Genomic DNA, 19838 nt, shown 5'->3' with positions numbered 1-19838 from the left:
AACCACTTGAGCCATATCTATATTTCGGCCATTAGAAAATAGCCGATCTACAAGCTCACTTGTAGGACTTGTAGGTCTGCTATTTTCAAAAGATTTCTATACATTTTATACATTAGAAAACTTGTGAAATGGGACATTCTGCATAAGGATTACTTTCAACTTTTGGTATTTAAGTACATTTTTATACCAATACTTTTGTACTTTTACTCAAGTATATTTTTAATTCCGGACTTTTGCTTGTAACAGAGTATTTCTATATTGCAGTATTGTTACTTTTACTCAAGTTAAAAATGTGAGTACTTTTTCCACAACACAACTGATAAACACATGCATATTTCTCTGGATGAAGTCCTTTTGCTTGGTGAAAAGTCTCGTTGACGGCTCAGCGCAGAATGAACTCCCTGGACGCATACCTTCAATTGAAGTAAAATAACGTTAATACTACTCGCATAAACACATATCAAACATTAGTCAGAGGCAGTTCTATCTCCCCAAAATTGGCTGAGACTATAGAAGTCCAATAAATATATCCACAACTAATTAGATCTCATTTGAACCACTACAAAGACGACCCAGCTGAACCAGCGGACACTTTCAAAAGGACTGGCCGCAAATAAGGCTTCGGTAGGACTTTACAATAATGACCCGTTATAAAGCATTTATAAACGTTTATAAGTAGATTGTAGACTATTAACAAATCATTAAAACCTTCATAACTACAGTTACAAATCATTTGTAAAGTATTAGTAAGTAGTGAACTATTCATGAATAAGCCATTTATATACATCTGTAAAAGATTATTAAATCATTTGTAACGACCCATTCTAAAGCATTTATAAACGTTTATAAGCAGTTTGTAGACTATTAACAAATCATTAACAACCTGTTTATTGACATTCGTAAATGACTACTAAAACCTTTATAACTACGGTTACAAATCATCTATAAAGGTATTAGTAACTATTCATGAATAAGCCATGTATAATACATCTGTAAATGATTATTAAATCATTTGTAACTGATGTTACATAATATATACAAGCTATTGGTAGCTTGTTCATGTTTAACATATGCTTTGTTAAACATTCCTAAAGTATCTATAAATCCTTAGTACATGTTATTATGTGCCCTATAGTAAAGTGAAGACAGTTCATCATTTACAACTGTCTGTTAATGTGTTTGTTCATGTTTAACATGCTTTGTAAAACATTCCTAAAATATCTATAAATCCTTTGTACATGTTATTATGTGCCCTACAGTACAGTGAAGACAGTTCATCATTTATGACTGTCTGTTAATGTGGACTTTCTCCTTACCTGTTGCAAACTACCTGGCTTTCATGAATGCAGACACCAAACAATTACTAGAATTATCCTTCATGTTAAGCAAATGATGCGTAAGACATTCGTAAAGAGTATGTAAACCATTTGTGGTGTTAGGGACCAAAAAAGTCACTACAAAGTACTACCAATCAACTCTAAATTGCCTGAAACGTACTCCTAACAGGTTTTTGGGGGGACGATTTTGGCCTCCACACTTAGTGATTATTTCGGATTTAACTTTCGTTTCGGTGGTGACCAACTTTCGTTTCGGTAGTTTGATTACAAAATGTAAATTGTGTAAAAAATAATATAACTATACTAAGTTGTTATTTGTTTGTTTAAGTCAGGCTATACTCTACTCAGAGTCATAAGTTTACAAAATGTACTAAAGTACAGTGAACGTCTGTGCGGTTTGTCTTCATCACTGAAAATAACGTACATGTAAACTGATGTCATGTGCAGTTGGGGTGAAGAAACACAACCATTTCACTCCTAATAATACCTATTTGATTTGACATCCTGACTTGCTGCTGGAGCTGAGGCTTGAACCTGTTACCTGCGGCTCACTAGTCAGTGACTCTATCCATTCACCTAAAGCTGTTTCCTTGGAATCTGTGGTTCTGAAACGTTTTGTTGTCAACCCCCCAAATTGACATGTATTTGGGCAGTGGACCCCAATGTGAAAAGATGTAGTGTCAGGGCCCCCCATGAAAAAGATTTATATTTATAATGTAACACATTTTTTTTTAAAGTTATTTGTCTTGTTTGTTGTTCAAGTCAAAGCACCAGGAAGGCTGTACTTGTCAGCCATCTGTTAGCTCAATGGGTTGAGACGCAGTATTCATGATCCAGAGGCCATGAGTTCAAATCCCATTGATGTCTTTCCTATGATTCTTTCCTTTGCAGACTGGCTTCCAGAAGATAAACTGAAAACTACCAGGAAGGCTATATTTGTCATCCAACTGTTAGCTCAATGGGTTGAGACGCAGTATACATGATCCAGAGGCCATGAGTTCAAATCCCATTGATGTCTTTCCTATGATTCTTTCCTTTGCAGACTGGCTTCCAGAAGATCAACTGAAAACTACCAGGAAGGCTGTACTTGTCAGCCATCTGTTAGCTCAATGGGTTGAGACGCAGTATTCATGATCCAGAGGCTATGAGTTCAAATCCCATTGATGTCTTTCCTATGATTCTTTCCTTTGCAGACTGGCTTCCAGAAGATCAACTGAAAACTACCATGAAGGCTATATTTGTCATCCAACTGTTAGCTCAATGGGTTGAGACGCAGTATACATGATCCAGAGGCCATGAGTTCAAATCCCATTGATGTCTTTCCTATGATTCTTTCCTTTGCAGACTGGCTTCCAGAAGATCAACTGAAAACTACCAGGAAGGCTGTACTTGTCAGCCATCTGTTAGCTCAATGGGTTGAGACGCAGTATTCATGATCCAGAGGCCATGAGTTCAAATCCCATTGATGTCTTTCCTACGATTCTTTCCTTTGCAGACTGGCTTCCAGAAGATCAACTGAAAACTACCAGGAAGGCTGTACTTGTCAGCCATCTGTTAGCTCAATGGGTTGAGACGCAGTATACATGATCCAGAGGCCATGAGTTCAAATCCCACTGGTGTCTTTACTGTGATGCTTTCCTTTGCAGACTAACTTCTAGAAAAACAAGTTAAAACCACCAGGAAACCTGTAACTCTCAGCCAACAGCTTAGCTCAACTGGTAGAGCGTCTGTCCAATAATATGACTTGACTTGAGTGGGTTCGATTCCCACTAAAATCCAGAACTGGATTTGAACCAGCACACTCCTACAAGTTATTCTACGGATATCAGTCAATTTATCCGTTGCCCCAAGTTACCGGGGACACTTGACTCGAGTGGGAATCGAACCCACTCAAGTCAAGTCAAGTCATGTTATTGGACAGACGCTCTACCAGTTGAGCTATGCTGTTGGCTGAGAGTTACAGGTTTCCTGGTGGTTTTAACTTGTTTTTCTAGAAGTTATTCTGCAAAGGGAAGCATCACGAAGAATATCAGTCAATTTATCCGTTGTCCCAAGTTACCGGGGACACATGACTCGGAGTGGGAATCGAACCCACTCAAGTCAGGTCAAGTCATGTTATGTTATTGGACAGACGCTCTACCAGTTGAGCTAAGCTGTTGGCTGAGAGTTACAGGTTTCCTGGTGGTTTTAACTTGTTTTTCTAGAAGTTAGTCTGCAAAGGGAAGCATCTCTAAGGATATCAGTCAATTTATCCGTTGCCTCAAGTTACCGGGGACACTTGACTCGAGTGGGAATCGAACCTACTCAAGTCAAGTCAAGTCATGTTATTGGACAGACGCTCTACCAGTTGAGCTAAGCTGTTGGCTGAGAGTTACAGGTTTCCTGGTGGTTTTTACTTGTTTTTCTAGAAGTTAGTCTGCAAAGGAAAGCATCACAGTAAAGACACCAGTGGGATTTGAACTCATGGCCTCTGGATCATGAATACTGCGTCTCAACCCATTGAGCTAACAGATGGCTGACAAGTACAGCCTTCCTGGTAGTTTTCAGTTGATCTTCTGGAAGCCAGTCTGCAAAGGAAAGAATCATAGGAAAGACATCAATGGGATTTGAACTCATGGCCTCTGGATCATGTATACTGCGTTTCAACCCATTGAGCTAACAGTTGGATGACAAATATAGCCTTCCTGGTAGTTTTCAGTTGATCTTCTGGAAGCCAGTCTGCAAAGGAAAGCATCACAGTAAAGACACCAGTGGGATTTGAACTCATGGCCTCTGGATCATGAATACTGCGTCTCAACCCATTGAGCTAACAGATGGCTGACAAGTACAGCCTTCCTGGTAGTTTTCAGTTGATCTTCTGGAAGCCAGTCTGCAAAGGAAAGAATCATAGGAAAGACATCAATGGGATTTGAACTCATGGCCTCTGGATCATGTATACTGCGTTTCAACCCATTGAGCTAACAGTTGGATGACAAATATAGCCTTCCTGGTAGTTTTCAGTTGATCTTCTGGAAGCCAGTCTGCAAAGGAAAGAATCATAGGAAAGACATCAATGGGATTTGAACTCATGGCCTCTGGATCATGAATACTGCGTCTCAACCCATTGAGCTAACAGATGGCTGACAAGTACAGCCTTCCTGGTAGTTTTCAGTTGATCTTCTGGAAGCCAGTCTGCAAAGGAAAGAATCATAGGAAAGACATCAATGGGATTTGAAATCATGGCCTCTGGATCATGTATACTGCGTCTCAACCCATTGAGCTAACAGTTGGATGACAAATATAGCCTTCCTGGTAGTTTTCAGTTGATCTTCTGGAAGCCAGTCTGCAAAGGAAAGAATCATAGGAAAGACATCAAAGGGATTTGAACTCATGGCCTCTGGATCATGAATACTGCGTCTCAACCCATTGAGCTAACAGATGGCTGACAAGTACAGCCTTCCTGGTGCTTTGACTTGTCTTGTTTGAACAACAAACAAGACAAATAACTTTAAAAAAAAATGTGTTACAGCATAAATATAAATCTTTTTCATGGGGGGCCCTGACACTACATCTTTTCACATTGGGGTCCACTGCCCAAATACATGTCAATTTGGGGGGTTGACAACAAAACGTTTCAGAACCACAGATTCCAAGGAAACAGCTGTAGGTGAATGGATAGAGTCACTGACTAGTGAGCCGCAGGTAACAGGTTCAAGCCTCAGCTACAGCAGCAAGTCAGGATGTTAAATCAAATAGGTATTATTAGGAGTGAAATGGTTGTGTTTCTTCACCCCAACTGCACATGACATCAGTTTACATGTACGTTATTTTCAGTGATGAAGACAAACCGCACAGACGTTCACTGTACTTTAGTACATTTTGTAAACTTATGACTCTGAGTAGAGTATAGCCTGACTTAAACAAACAAATAACAACTTAGTATAGTCAGATTATCTTTTACACAACTTACATTTTGTAATTAAACTACCGAAACGAAAGTTGGTCACCACCGAAACGAAAGTTAAATCCGAAATAATCACTAAGTGTGGAGGCCAAAATCGTCCCCCCAAAAACCTGTTAGGAGTACGTTTCAGGCAATTTAGAGTTGATTGGTAGTACTTTGTAGTGACTTTTTTGGTCCCTAACACCACAAATGTTTACATACTCTTTACGAATGTCTTACGCATCATTTGCTTAACATGAATGATAATTCTAGTAATTGTTTGGTGTCTGCATTCATGAAAGCCAGGTAGTTTGCAACAGGTAAGGAGAAAGTCCACATTAACAGACAGTCATAAATGATGAACTGTCTTCACTTTACTGTAGGGCACATAATAACATGTACAAAGGATTTATAGATATTTTAGGAATGTTTTACAAAGCATGTTAAACATGAACAAACACATTAACAGACAGTTGTAAATGATGAACTGTCTTCACTTTACTATAGGGCACATAATAACATGTACTAAGGATTTATAGATACTTTAGGAATGTTTAACAAAGCATATGTTAAACATGAACAAGCTACCAATAGCTTGTATATATTATGTAACATCAGTTACAAATGCTTTAATAATCATTTACAGATGTGTTATACATGGCTTATTCATGAATAGTTACTAATACCTTTATAGATGATTTGTAACCGTAGTTATAAAGGTTTTAGTAATCATTTACGAATGTCAATAAACAGGTTGTTAATGATTTGTTAATAGTCTAGAAACTGCTTATAAACGTTTATAAATGCTTTAGAATGGGTCGTTACAAATGCTTTAATAATCTTTTACAGATGTATATAAATGGCTTATTCATGAATAGTTCACTACTTACTAATACTTTACAAATGATTTGTAACTGTAGTTATAAAGGTTTTAGTAATCATTTACGAATGTCAACAAACAGGTTGTTAATGATTTGTTAATAGTCTACAAACTACTTATAAACGTTTATAAATGCTTTATAACGGGTCATTATTGTAAAGTGCTACCTTCTTACGCGGGGTACAGTGGTCTGACGGGCCGGTCATCTGCGGCCGGGTTAACAGCGGCTAGCCGGCTACACAAACGTCCGAAAGTTCGGTGCACAAATCAGCCACAGATTTGAAGTTAATTAACAACATTCAAGCCTAAAATAAATCTTAAAATTACATTCTGTGGCAAAACAAAAAAATAATTCGGACATTTCTTACCGCGGTCCGTGTCCGCCATATTGGTCCTGTTTTTCAAGCGGTCCGGTGCGGTGTTGCATTCTGGGCAATCTGCTGTGGAAAGTCCTCTGCGAGTCTAGTCCGAAGCATGCTCGGTAAAGGGGGAGGATCAAGTTCCCATCCGGGTATTTGGTCTGTGCTTAGGCAAATGCGAATTGGAACAGTACTTGGGCAGCGACTGATGACGTATCACGAGTTCGTGAGGACGGGAGTACAGACAAGTTCGGGTATTGAGAAACGGCCTGTGTGTCGCCACATGGTGACCTTTGACCTCTGTGCGTTACAGATCTGGCTGCTAGCGGTGTCCGTGTGTTTCTGCTTCACCGTCACCATAGGAACCTTCCCAGCCGTCACCGCCGACGCCAAGTCCACCATCGCCAATGGAGGAGCCTGGAGTGAGTGTGTGTGTGTGTGTGTGTGTGTGTGTGTGTGTGTGTGTGTGTGTGTGTGTGTGTGTGTGTGTGTGTGTGTGTGTGTGTGTGTGTGTGTGTGTGTGTGTGCGTGCATTTGTGACTGTTTTTGTCTGGGGGACAGTCATCTCGCTTGTGCCCATTCTTCAGGAAACTAGAAAGACTTTTTTTTGCAATTCTTTTCTTCTTCAAAAATGAGTTTATAGCCCAGTTAGACTCTTCGCATACTAGATTATGTCTGACATAACTGTCAGAGCTTCAATCGACATGTAAATATGAAATAAATGCATAAACATGTAGCTAAGATATAAGGTTATGTCTAGCAACCTCTAATTCAAGTGGTGTTTTCTCTACTTAAGAGATTTAACTTGACTTCAGTTCTATAAGCTGTAGTTTCAAAACTATTCACTTAATGATATTAACCAATATATCATTATGTTGCTATGATTCCCTGCTCTCATATGACAAAAAATGCTAGATGACTGTCTCCCAGTCAAATTTGGTCACATATGTACAGGGCACACTCTGTATGTGGGTGTGATCTATGAACTCCTGTCATTAACTAAAGAAAATGATACATGAATAACAAGTTATTATTATGATGTTTTTCCTGTCAGAGGATTACTTCATCCCAGTCTCCTGTTTTCTGCTGTTCAACCTGTGTGACTGGTGTGGACGCAGCCTCACTGCTGTGTGTATGTGGGTGAGTAACACACACACACACACACACACACACACACACACACACACACACACACACACACACACACACACACACACACACACACACACACACACACACACACACACACACACACACACACACACACACACATACATAATACATTTAGAAAACTTGAAATTGGACATTCTGCATAATGAGTACTTTTACTTTTGGTACTTTAAGTACATTTTGATGCCAATACTTTTGTACTTTTAATCGAGTAAATTTAGAATTTCCGGACTCTTACTTGTAACAGCGTATTTCTACATTAGCCTGATTATCAGACTGAAGCTGCGTCCACTCAGAGAGTGGGCAGGGTCTATGGTCTGGAACCAGGCTATTTTGATACTTTGTGATACTGTATTGATCAGGGTCCCCACGGTCATGAAATTCCTGGAAATATTTTGAAATAAAAAAAAAAAAAATCCAGTACTGGAAAAGGTTTGAAATTGATCAAACATCATCAAAGGTCCTGGAATTTATCAAGGGTCCTGGAAAAATATTTGGCTATGCATTGTTTTTGGCTATTGATTTTGTTAAAACAAAACATTTTCATAAACATGAATAATATTACACGAAATATGTAACATAAGTAGTTTTTCGCCGAACGGGCTGTGTGACGGCAGCCTAATGTATGTCTCAAACTTTATTTTTGCTACACTGCCTATCTTTGGGCATTCTACATAGGAGTAAGAGACACATTATTGCGCCGAATGATTGTTATATAGGCCTGGAAATTGGGCTAAATATTCTGGAAAAGTTTTGGAAAAGTTTTGGAAATTCATTGCTAAAAATGTGTGGGGACCCTGATTGATACTTTTACTTAAAAGGGAATACCGCCAAAAGTGCACCCTGCGTATGTCACTGATCGCATGACCTCAATCAATTCTCCAGTTCTAGGCAACATAGAAGGGGGGGGGGGACCTTTTTCTTATTTCCACACAACAGCTCTAAGGTGTATTAAAGACATAGTTCAATGTTGAAAATGAGTGGTATTCCCCTTTAAAGACGGGGTGCCGTGATTTTCAGTGATTTCCCCCCTAAAACATAATCATCAGGTATTATGGTTATACTAGGAGGAAGATCTTTTTCAAAAAAGTGTACAGAAAGTAAAATTATGTTTTTATGTGGACACGCCTCCAGTTCATTAAGTATACCTAGCACCTCCTCCACCACCTTAGCAGCACCCACCTGTCCTAGTCCCTCCTCCTCCTCATGCCCACACCTGTTGTGTTATGATATAATGAGGGGGACTCCAAATAGTCAGAGAAGACATAAAACCACCACCGGGGGGCTTAATGAAGTTCTATCAACCTCATAGACACATGAAAAACTGTCTGTCTGTCCCTCCGTCCGTCCCTTCTAGCCCGGTAAGGACAGCAAGCTGCTGCCTCTGTCCATCCTGGCCCGCCTGCTGTTCGTTCCCCTCTTCATGCTGTGTAACATCCAGCCGCGCTCCAACCTGCCCGTCTACTTCAGCCACGACGGCTGGTTCATCGTCTTCATGGTCCTGTTCGCCTTCAGCAACGGATACTTGGCCAGCCTCTGCATGTGCTTCGGACCAAAGTAGGGAGAAAAGTCATCGTTATTGTTATTATTATTAGTAGTTTATACCATTGGTTCTCAAAGTGGGGTCCCAGGGGTCCTTGGGGGGATCCACAGCAAAATGTGTTAATATAGCATCACAATAATTTTAACTACATTAACCTTTTATACTTTGGTTATTAAAAAATAGCAGATATACAAGCTCATAGCCCGGCACCGAGTGCCGCGCTATGAGCTTGTAGATCTGCTATTTCTTGAAAATCGTGAACATTTTTGCAAACCTTCGAATATATATATTATATATATATATATATATATATATATTTGTAACTCAAATCTTTGCTTCTGGGGGGTCCCTGAAACAAAACATTTTTGAGATGGGGGTCCGCGGCCAAATACATATCATTTTGGGGGTTCTTGACACAAAAAAAAAGAGAACCACTGATATATACAATCCGAAATCGACTTTTTATTGTCACTCACATCACAAGTTTACACGCGTAAAGAAGTGAGTGGATTTTTTTTTTTTTTATGTGCCTGCTCTGTCATCTTCTAGTTTTCGTGAGAAGGGAGAGGAGAGAGGTAGAGTAGGAGCAGGGCAGAAGGGAAAAGAAAAAAAACTAAAAGAAAAAACATACGTATCGTCACTGTCTTAAGTACAGTACTTGTACTTATAAAGCAAATGTACTTAGTTACTTTCCACAGCTGCTGGAGGGTAACACACTGTACACACATCAGGGTAGTTTAGCTCTCTGTCTGTTTGTACTCTGCGTAGCTACCAACCCATTCTCTGCTCAAAGCATGGTATATTGACTCTTGGCCACTGTGTGTTTTCTCCTCTAGGAACGTTCTCCCTCATGAAGCAGAGACGGCAGGAGCCATCATGGCCTTCTTCCTGTCCCTGGGCCTGGCTCTGGGAGCGTCTCTGTCCTTCCTCTTCAGAGCACTGGTCTGAAGCCTCCATGAAAACCTCTACGAAACCACCGTAAACGCCTCTATTAAGACGCCATGAAGCCTCTATGAAGCCTCTATTAACCTATTAAGACCGGGAACGCATCTGTGTCATTTTAGATTTCTTTGGCTATTCAAAAATAGCAGATCTACAAGCTCATAGCGCAAATGTGTCAAATCTTTCAATATATATTTTTTAAAGCAAACATTTTTAACTCAAATCTTTGCTTCTGGGGATTCTACAAATGTCTTCTAAATCCTAACGTTTTTTTTTTAAACGTATGTTATGTGGTGCTCAAACTTTTTTCATGTCAAGGACCACCCAAAATGATATGTATTTGGCCCCGGACCCCCCATCTCAAAATATGTTGTTCCAGGGACCCCCTGAAGCAAAGATTTGAGTTACAAATGTTAGCTTTAAAATATATATATATATTCAAACATTTGCACATATTTTCACGATTTTTCAAAAATAGCAGATCTACAAGCTCATAGCGTGGCACTCGGTGCCGCGCTATGAGCTTGTGTATCTGCTAATTTTGAAAAGCCAAAGTCTAAAACCATGGTTAAAGTGGTTACACAGATGCGTTCCCGGTCTCAATGAGTTAATCCAAGGTATGGGTTAATAAAGCAAGGTATCTTGCTCATGGACATCTCAACACACTGCCGCGGCCAAGAATCGAACCTGGGACCTTCTGTTTTCCAGGCGGCCTCTCTACCCATATTATTAATGGGTATATATATATTTTTTGATAACAAATGCTCAAAGCATGTTGTTAAAAAAAAAAGACAATTTCTATGACTTTGAATATAAATTTGTAATTACGATGTATTCAGTTGTTTTGAAATTACATTTTGATCTGTTAATTAATGTGGGAATTAATACAACTGACAGATGTTGATCTGGTATTGACTGTGCGTTTTTATCGAACACACACGAACTGCGTCAGCTCCCATTCAAAGTATTAGTCGTCAATGTAATCAGTATTAATACTTAGCACTTAGCCATTTCAAGTATTTTTCGAGCACTATGGACTAACTTAACGTATTAGTTAAAGGAGCACTTCATCCATCAACCTTATCTTCAAAACATTGTACCATATTATAATGAGCATTAGTGAGGACCAATTAGCTATATGAAGATAGGTTGAAAATGGGTGTGAAGTCGTCCTTTAAGCTTATAAGGCTTTTTTGTTTTTCTTTCAGTGTCAGAATACATTTTATAGTAACCCTTTTTTAATCAGCAATTAATTAAACATTTTTAAGTGTTGTATGGAGAACACAAATGTGTAGTTTACTGCCATATCCAACTATGTTTCGTTCTTATGTTGTTATTCATTATGTCATTTTATAGTAGACTATTATAATTGTTTTATAATCATCCTAATTTTACATTCAACGTCATCATTCTTGTTGCCCACTCTACGAGAACAGGCAGGGAAATACACTGTGAGTGTAAATGCAACTCTGAGAGTGTACAAATGGAACCAAATGGACCCTCACGGGTCCATTTGGTTCCATTTGTACACTCAGAGTTACAGCCCCGTATGGGTCCATTTGGGACCTCTGGTGGTCCCCGGACCACACATTGAGAAACAGCAGAATATAAATACTTTACACTGTGAAGTCCTGGGTGTTAATTCAACTCTGAGAGTGGACAAATGGAACCAAATGGACCCTTGTGGGTCAACTATAAGAGCAACCGATATCTTTATCGGAGTTGAGCAATAAACCAAGAGCTGTTTGGGGGGGGGGGGGGGGGGTAATACGTATACTATTGTTGCTGTCGGCGCAAAAAACCTTTATCGTAAAATGAATGCCTTTCTTCATCATAACAGTGTCACAAAAGTAGCAACAATAGCTAATTGTTGTGAGTTTGCTATTTTTATCTTTTGAAAGTGGTTGTAAGTATGTGTAGCGGTTTTAGGAATATTTAAACAATGAAAGGTATTAACACGTGCTTGTGACTAAATAATAACTACATTGGATCCACTGGAACACAGCTTATATATTTTTTCCATTTTCTGAAAAGTAAGGTCAAGTTTTGGACATGCAAGGTTTCCAGCCTGACAGCGATTATAGACATCCTTGTTATGAATAAAAGCAACACTACCTCTTCCATTACTTTGTGAAACATGAGAAGCATAGTACATGTCATAACCTTATATACAGACGATGCATACTGGGGTTTTTATTGCTGGTCAATCTTTTCATTGTACTGCTCTGATCCTTTGAGTTGTTGTTTTAAATGTCATTACTGTATTCAAGCAGTCAACTCACTTCTAATTAAAAAGAAGAAAGACAACAAAACGAAAAATAATCATGTATTTTTTCTTCTTGTTATATCATGTTGTGTGATGTTATCTACGACAAGCGATTCGATGTGATGCAATGCGATGTGAGAGTGTGGACTATCCAAGCCCCCAGAACCCAGTGGTTGCATTGAAACGCATTGGACATGCTGGCCAATCATAGGTACTGCAGTTGGGGCAACTGTACATGAACGAGCGAAAACGGTTTCGACCAATGGGCTCGACTCACGTGCTTGCGCACAAGCTTGCGCACGGGGCTGCGCCTGAAACGCGTTGCAGAAGCTCCAAATAGGCCTCGCCCATCACATTTCACAACCCGGAAAAAGGGTGAGCAACTCAATGCAAGTGGATGGGAGGGGATATCCGCTGCTCTCTCTATTATTTTTTTTTAACTCTATGGGACTATCATAGCTTATTACACGGCTTGGTTGAATGCTTGAGTCTGATTGGTCAATCACATTTAGATCAGCGGTGTGTTATTTCTGGATAATGAAAGATGAGCTCTATAACAGACCGCTGTCTAATCAAAGGCTCAGAGCACCTGCTGCGCTGCTTGATTTTATGCCGTATCCAACATGACAGCCTTGTAAAGAAACGCACAGTGTCATTTACAGCTAAACATTGCTCTCAAGAATGTATTTGAAAACATTTGAAGCGAGAAATAGACACTAACCGAAAATGTATTCTATTTGATTAACACTTCCTTGTTATTTTCCGAGGCGACTGTGGCAAACACTAATGGAATACTTTCATTACCGTAAGCAAGGATTAATTGCTTAATTAATTAATGAATTAATTAATTAGCCGTGTAATAAGCAACTTTGCCTCGGGTTTAATCATCCTTTCGGGTTTATTTCTCAAAAATGACCGCTGCGCCGTCAATTACCCCTTGCATAGTGGTTCTCAAACATTTTCATGTCAAGGACCCCCAAATTCATTATGTATTTGGCCTCTGTGATGCCACTGGCTTCAGATTAGTTCAAGAGTGCATTTAAACGTGTAAGCCAATAGGCTGAGGTTCTCTATGTGAGGTTCCTCTCCCATAAAATACATAAAGGGGTCATACTCCTGAACAATAGGTAAAAAACATATCACCATACACCAAAACATACACAATCAATAAATATTACACTCAATATAAAACATACACCTACAGTACACACACACACACACACACACACACACACACACACACACACACACACACACACACACACACACACACACACACACACACACACACACACACACACACACACACACACACACACACACACACACACACACACACTATCCATCTGAATGTACTTAAAGCGGCACTATGTAACTTTTTTTAATTAATACTACATTTTGTCCAATCTGTATGGTAGAGTATGCTATACAGTACAATATTACTTTGGGGTGGTCTCCCTGCTCTTCTATTGAGACATTTAGATCCTGTCAAAGATCATGTCTCACCTAGACACAGGATCTGACACAAAGTTTGAGCTGATAGTCAAGATTCAATTCATCCTCTGAGCAATTTGTCCCTTCCCACCCGACTTCAGTGGATTCGGTGGTTCGGTGGATCCAAACCCCTAAACGCTGCAGTGGTGGACAGGTACTTTACCCGAGGTCCACACGTTTCGGATGTGGTCCGCCCATACAGCAGTACTGACTCCCCTGTAGCCACAAACAGCCGTCCCTTGAAGTCATCTCCAAACTCAGATTGATATCTGAGTTCGCAAGCTGCGTTCATGATTTGAGGCATTTTGTTCAAAACGGACCAATCCTGCAAAATTTGGAAGCCAACCTTAGCCAATGAGGATGACATCTGGAAAATTGGCCAAATCTGGGTTGATCACATGACTATAGAGACACTGTGTACCGATTTGCATGACGGTTTGAAAAAATCTGTAGGAGTAATATCAACATATGGGTTTTACACAAATCGGCCTCCTGGTGGCGCTATAACAGGCCCATGTGAAACATTTGGGGCAGAGGTTCTGAATTGGCATCCAGGGAGAGTGTGTGCACAGTTTTGCAACGGTGCCGGAGATTAGCTGGTCGCAGACGGACAAGACACACGGACGGACATACGGACGGACGGACAGGGGGTAAAACATACTCTCGCCATGCCTTTCGGCCTGGCGGAGACAATAAAATAAAATCCATAAGCTCTATGGACACAAAAACTAAGTGGTTACACGAACTCTATTCAAATTAAATGCTGGCCTTAACGTCACTAATTGCGACCACTAGGTGTCAGCATTTTGTAAAGAATAAATGTCATAGTGTGCATGTGGTCAACAATAGGTGTTTAACTGGTGTGTTTAGGCATCTGACCTGCTGATTCAGGGTCAGCCATACATGTACAGTGTACATTTTACACTGTTGAGACTAATGATGAGGTTGGAATGTATAGGTACTGTGTAGGTCAGGGATACTCAAATGGCTTAACCTGAGGGCCACATTAGGAAAATGGCAAGTGGCCAGTTGGTAACATTTTGGTCGTAATGGTAGCTGTATTTTGACAAATCAAACACATGTAGTGCTAAATGATTGGCATGAAATGGTAAAAAAAAGAAAAGAAAAAGAAAAGCTACATCATCTGTCCATTTGGGGGTAAAGTAAAGTTTATTTTCTTTTTTCATCAAGCTGGCTTCTGCTCTTTGCTGCAAATGCCACGTAAATCGGGATATTATTAATGTAATACTGTATATTGTTAATGCAATTGTAATGTTATTAAATGTAATTAAAGTCATTTAATATAATGTTATAATACATTAAAAAAAAATAGACACTATTAAACTCAAAAAAGTTAAAGCAGCAATGCCTCAATGTAGAAATACTCTTGTTACAAGTAAAAGTCCTGTGTTCAAAATGTTACTGGAGTAAAAACACTACATCTGCCAAACCAAATCTTGGAAGCACACTGGGAGGCCTGGTGTTCTGCCAACTGGTTCTTCGGTCATCTGTACAATTAGTGAAACAATGGGGTCGTGCACGTAATCTCACAACAGCATTGTCACGTCTCAAGTTGCTTATCGGACTGTAAACAATGGAGCCGACGCGCGGTACCACAAGCTTCCCAAGGAGCTTGCTGGGTAAAGAGGGTGTGTCAATTTATTATGGGCATCACTTCCTGAAATTAGTCATTCAATTAATGTGAGGGGTCAAATCAGTCGACAACAATGTGGGAACACAAGACAGAAATAAAAAATCACACCCAGTGTGAAGTGAGCGGTGCTATTTATGAGTTATTAATTTCATCATGCATCTCAGTAGCCAATCACAGCACGTCCTGCGAAGTGACGTGCTTACATTTTTGAGCGGTGTAGCCGCTCCTATAAGTGGGTTTGGGACCGTCGTGAAAAGACCGTCGTGAAAATTTGTCTTTCGCTGTACTGTGATTGGCTGACTCTATTCACACCCTTTGCTCAGTACTGTGATTGGCTAGCGACACGCATGATGAAATTAATAACCTATAAATAGCACCACGCACTTCAAAAAAATCACTTTATTTTTAAGTGAGCTTCCATCACTGTGATGACCACTGTTGTTGCTAAATAACACCGCTCACTTCACACTGGGTGTGATTTTTTACATTATTATTAATTTCATCATGCGTCTCGCTAGCCAATCACAGCGCGTCTGCGAAGTTTGAAGTTCATTTCATCATGTGTCTCGCTAGCCAATCACAGCACGTCCTGCAAAGTGTTCACACCCCTGCAAAGTGTTTTCCACAGCATGGCGTCACAGCGAAAGACACATTTTCACGACGGAAAGAAAAACTTTCACCACGGATGGGTCCTAAACCCTCTTATAGGAGCTGTTGCACCGCTCAAAAAGGGTCATATACTAGTCTGCCTACGTAGTTATCCTACAAGATCTCCCTCCACACAGCTGATTCAAATGAATGATTGAAGGAGCAAGTTTAGGGTTAACAGCGCAGAAGCTTCTCCCGGTCGCAACGGGTTGAAGGAGAAGTAAGGGTAGAGACAGTAGATACAGAGAACATCAAGCGTTGCAGAGACGACCCAGGGGAGCTGAGAGAGAAGTAGAGAAGAGTAGTGACACAGCGGAAACATCTGGAAGCCAGCAACGAAGCAGGGTGTGAGATGAAACATTCCACAAGATAGCATAAGGTAGCGGTTAGCGCTTAGCGGTTACTCTAGCACAGTGGGTTTTCAACTTTTTTGCGTCAAGGACCCCTACATTGACACATATTAGCCCAGGGACCCCCATTTTAAAAGATATGCCAGGGACTCAACCATTTTGATTCCTGGGGGGTCCCAATGTACACAGTAGTATTAGGTTCATTTAACTCTGAGAGTGTACAAATGGAACCAAATGGACCCTAACGGGTCCATTTGGTTCCATTAGTACACTCTCAGAGTTACAGACATATACGGGTCAATTTGGTTCCTAATTATTAATTTGGCTGGGGACCCCCTGGAACCCCCTCAAGGACCACTGGTGGTCCCCGGACCACTGGTTGAAAACCACTGCTCTAGCAGTCCCCAGGGATAGGAAGGGTTAGGTTGCTGCAGTGTCAGCAAATAGGTCTCACAGAGGACAATTAGAACCCATGGTAATATGAATGCAATGGAGAAAAGGAGGGGTGGCAAATTAGGCTACGGGTAAAACTGATTTCAGGTTTAATTGTTATGAAAACATGCTTATGCCTTTCTGTGGTGAGAACAGTTGAGAAAGAGGGTGACGCATGACCCCTCAGAGGGTTTAGGAGACAGGGAGATGCCCCGAGTCAGGAGGGAGGGGGATAGATTCTGGGAACCCCCTGAAACGCGAACTGCCTATTCCCATATTGTTGAAGCAAGGGGGCGGGGTTGGCGGGGCTGGGAGAGAGTCAGTGCACTGAAGTCAAGGCACAGACTACTGTGTTGTTGACGGACAACAGATGCACACTTATGAGAAACAACAAAAATAAAACCTGGCAAAACAGTTGGGTGCATTAGTGTAAGTTGGGGGCGGCCATAGCTGAATGGTTAGTGAGCCCGCCTAGGGAGCCAGAGGCCCTGGTTGCCCCAGGTTCGATTCCAGACCAGGTCAGCATATGTGTCGATGAAATGAAATTTGTCCCTGAGCAAGACTCTTAACCCCTAATTGCTCACAGGTTCTCATTGGAAACAAGACCGCAAGGACTTTCATGAACGACCTGTTAAAAGGAATTATCCTTATCCTTAAGATGAGGATAAAGGAAACATTCAGTCTAAATGTCCAGCTTGCTAATTCTCACCTACTACTACTACTTTTGTATTTGAAACTTTAAATTTCTCTAAATATTATAAACTTTCAGGACAGTCTAAGTACAAATATAATTTATGAAAAGGCTACTATGAGCTACAGTGAAGTCGGACTGAATAATGACTTCACTGATATTTGTCTCATCTTGCACTAATGCACGCAAGTGTTTTGCCAGGTTTTATTTTTGTTGTTTCTCATAAGCGTGCATCTGTTGTCCGTCAACAACACAGTAGTCTGTGCCTTGACTTCAGTGCGCTGACTCTCTCCCAGCCCCGCCCCCTTGCTTCAACAATATGGGAATAGGCAGTTCGCCCCTGAAACGATATAAATATGTCATGTAAAGGAGAGAACTTAGGGATTCGGATCATTATGCTGCTCACCACGCTGCTTGCTGTATCTTCGTTGCTGTGAACTCGTCTATAATAGACCTTTGTATGATGTAACTTTCACGACTGGACATGCGCGTTCTTCTACCACCTCACCTGAAGATGATGGCGATTACTAGGACCTCGTAAATCAACAACTACATGATCAATGCTTATTAACAAGCGCTGAAGTCACTTAAATGAAATAGGAGGTATTTATTTGCTAGGGTATACAAAGGGATATTTCACTTTATTGTCATTTTATTGTCTACTCAGGCTTTTGTGAGCCCCCCAGACAGTTTTTAAGTTGCTTGATTCAGTATTTAGATATTTGATATTCATTTTATCAGACACGACCCCTTCCTATACAAACTCATTATAACTTCAAACTCCATGTTAGATTCATCAAAAACACCCGTCCTTGGTTCTGGTGACTCACCCTGCCCTCCTATTATGTGAGGGGGCCGTGTTTTTTTCAATTACTTTTTCTTTTTTTTCTCGAATGTATAAAATGTATAAAAATCTTTTGAAAATAGCAGATCTACAAGCTCATGAGTACCTTTTCCACCATCTGCAGGTAAATGCCACCTCACTACTCCAGTGGCTGATGACCGCTCGTATAGAGCAGTTGTTCTCAACCTGTGGGTTGATTTTTTTTGGGGGGTCCCCATGTGATGTTTTTGGGGGGTCCCCAGATGACAGTGTTGACAATGACAATGACAATTTAAGGGCTTTTAAGACCTTTTAAATAATACATAAAAAGTTATCAACAAACTATGCTATCAAAACTGGTCAAACATCGGCCAAATTGTCAAATAATATAAGAAAGAGGTGAAATGTTTAAAATTAGCCGATCTACAAGCTCACAACACCTTGCAACGCAAGGTATTGTGTACAGTTTCACTATATTTATCTGTGGAACCGAGTCAAGCAACATTGACAAAATCCTACATTTTGAATTCTTATCAGGGTGGGGGGTCCCCAGTTAAAATGTGATTACTTTGGGGGCGGCCCCAGCTCAAATGTGATTATTTTGGGGGGTCCCCAGTTAAAATGTGATAACTTTGGGGGCGACCCCAGTTCAAATGTGATTATTTTGGGGGGTCCCCAGTTAAAATGTGATTACTTTGGGGGCGGCCCCAGCTCAAATGTGATTATTTTGGGGGGTCCCCAGTTAAAATGTGATAACTTTGGGGGCGGCCCCAGTTCAAATGTGATTATTTTGGGGGGTCCCCAGTTCAAATGTGATTACTTTGGGGGCGGCCCCAGTTCAAATGTGATTATTTTGGGGGGTCCCCAGTTAAAATGTGATTACTTTGGGGGCGGCCCCAGTTCAAATGTGATTATTTTGGGGGGTCCCCAGTTCAAATGTGATTATTTTGGGGGCAGCCCCAGTTCAAATGTGATTATTTTGGGGGGTCCCCAGTTCAAATGTGATTACGTTGGGGGCGGCCCCAGTTCAAATGTAATTATTTTGGGGGGTCCCCAGTTCAAATGTGATTATTTTGGGGGGTCACGGCTTGAGAAGGTTGAGAACCACTGGTATAGGGAAAGGGCGTAGCGATGTCACAGTTTCGTCACGCCGTTAACTCCGCCCACTTTGGCCGCCATAAGCCTTAGCTTGTTTGGTCGCGCTGGTACATCACTCTGTAGTGAGCATGCAGCAAGTGTAGACGGTGTACATGATCTTCCATCTCTCTACTATCTTTGTGGTCGCGCTGGTACATCCTGGTACATCACTCTGTAGTCCTGTGCTCGT

At 40.7% G+C, this 19838-nt stretch overlaps 1 protein-coding gene across 5 annotated transcripts in view; it reads left to right on the top strand.

Annotated features, from left to right (window-relative positions):
* LOC311033953 (equilibrative nucleoside transporter 1-like) overlaps positions 1 to 11687 on the top strand; it is a 45210-nt gene extending 33523 nt beyond the window's left edge. For all 5 annotated transcript variants that reach the window (XM_084041688.1, XM_084041690.1, XM_084041692.1 and 2 more), the window contains exons 10-13: positions 6812 to 6920; positions 7553 to 7638; positions 9026 to 9225; positions 10048 to 11687. In XM_084041688.1, the coding sequence (XP_083897814.1) occupies positions 6812 to 6920; positions 7553 to 7638; positions 9026 to 9225; positions 10048 to 10159 (507 nt within the window). In that variant the 3' untranslated portion in view covers positions 10160 to 11687. The remainder of the gene's footprint in view (positions 1 to 6811; positions 6921 to 7552; positions 7639 to 9025; positions 9226 to 10047) is intronic.
* Positions 11688 to 19838: the final 8151 nt, after the last annotated feature.

The sequence above is a fragment of the Gymnoscopelus microlampas genome (assembly GCF_963454915.1).
Source record: "Gymnoscopelus microlampas genome assembly, chromosome: 2".
Classification (NCBI taxonomy): domain Eukaryota; kingdom Metazoa; phylum Chordata; class Actinopteri; order Myctophiformes; family Myctophidae; genus Gymnoscopelus; species Gymnoscopelus microlampas.
Note: the sequence above shows the minus strand (reverse complement) of the source record. Positions and strands in the feature narration are given on the sequence as shown.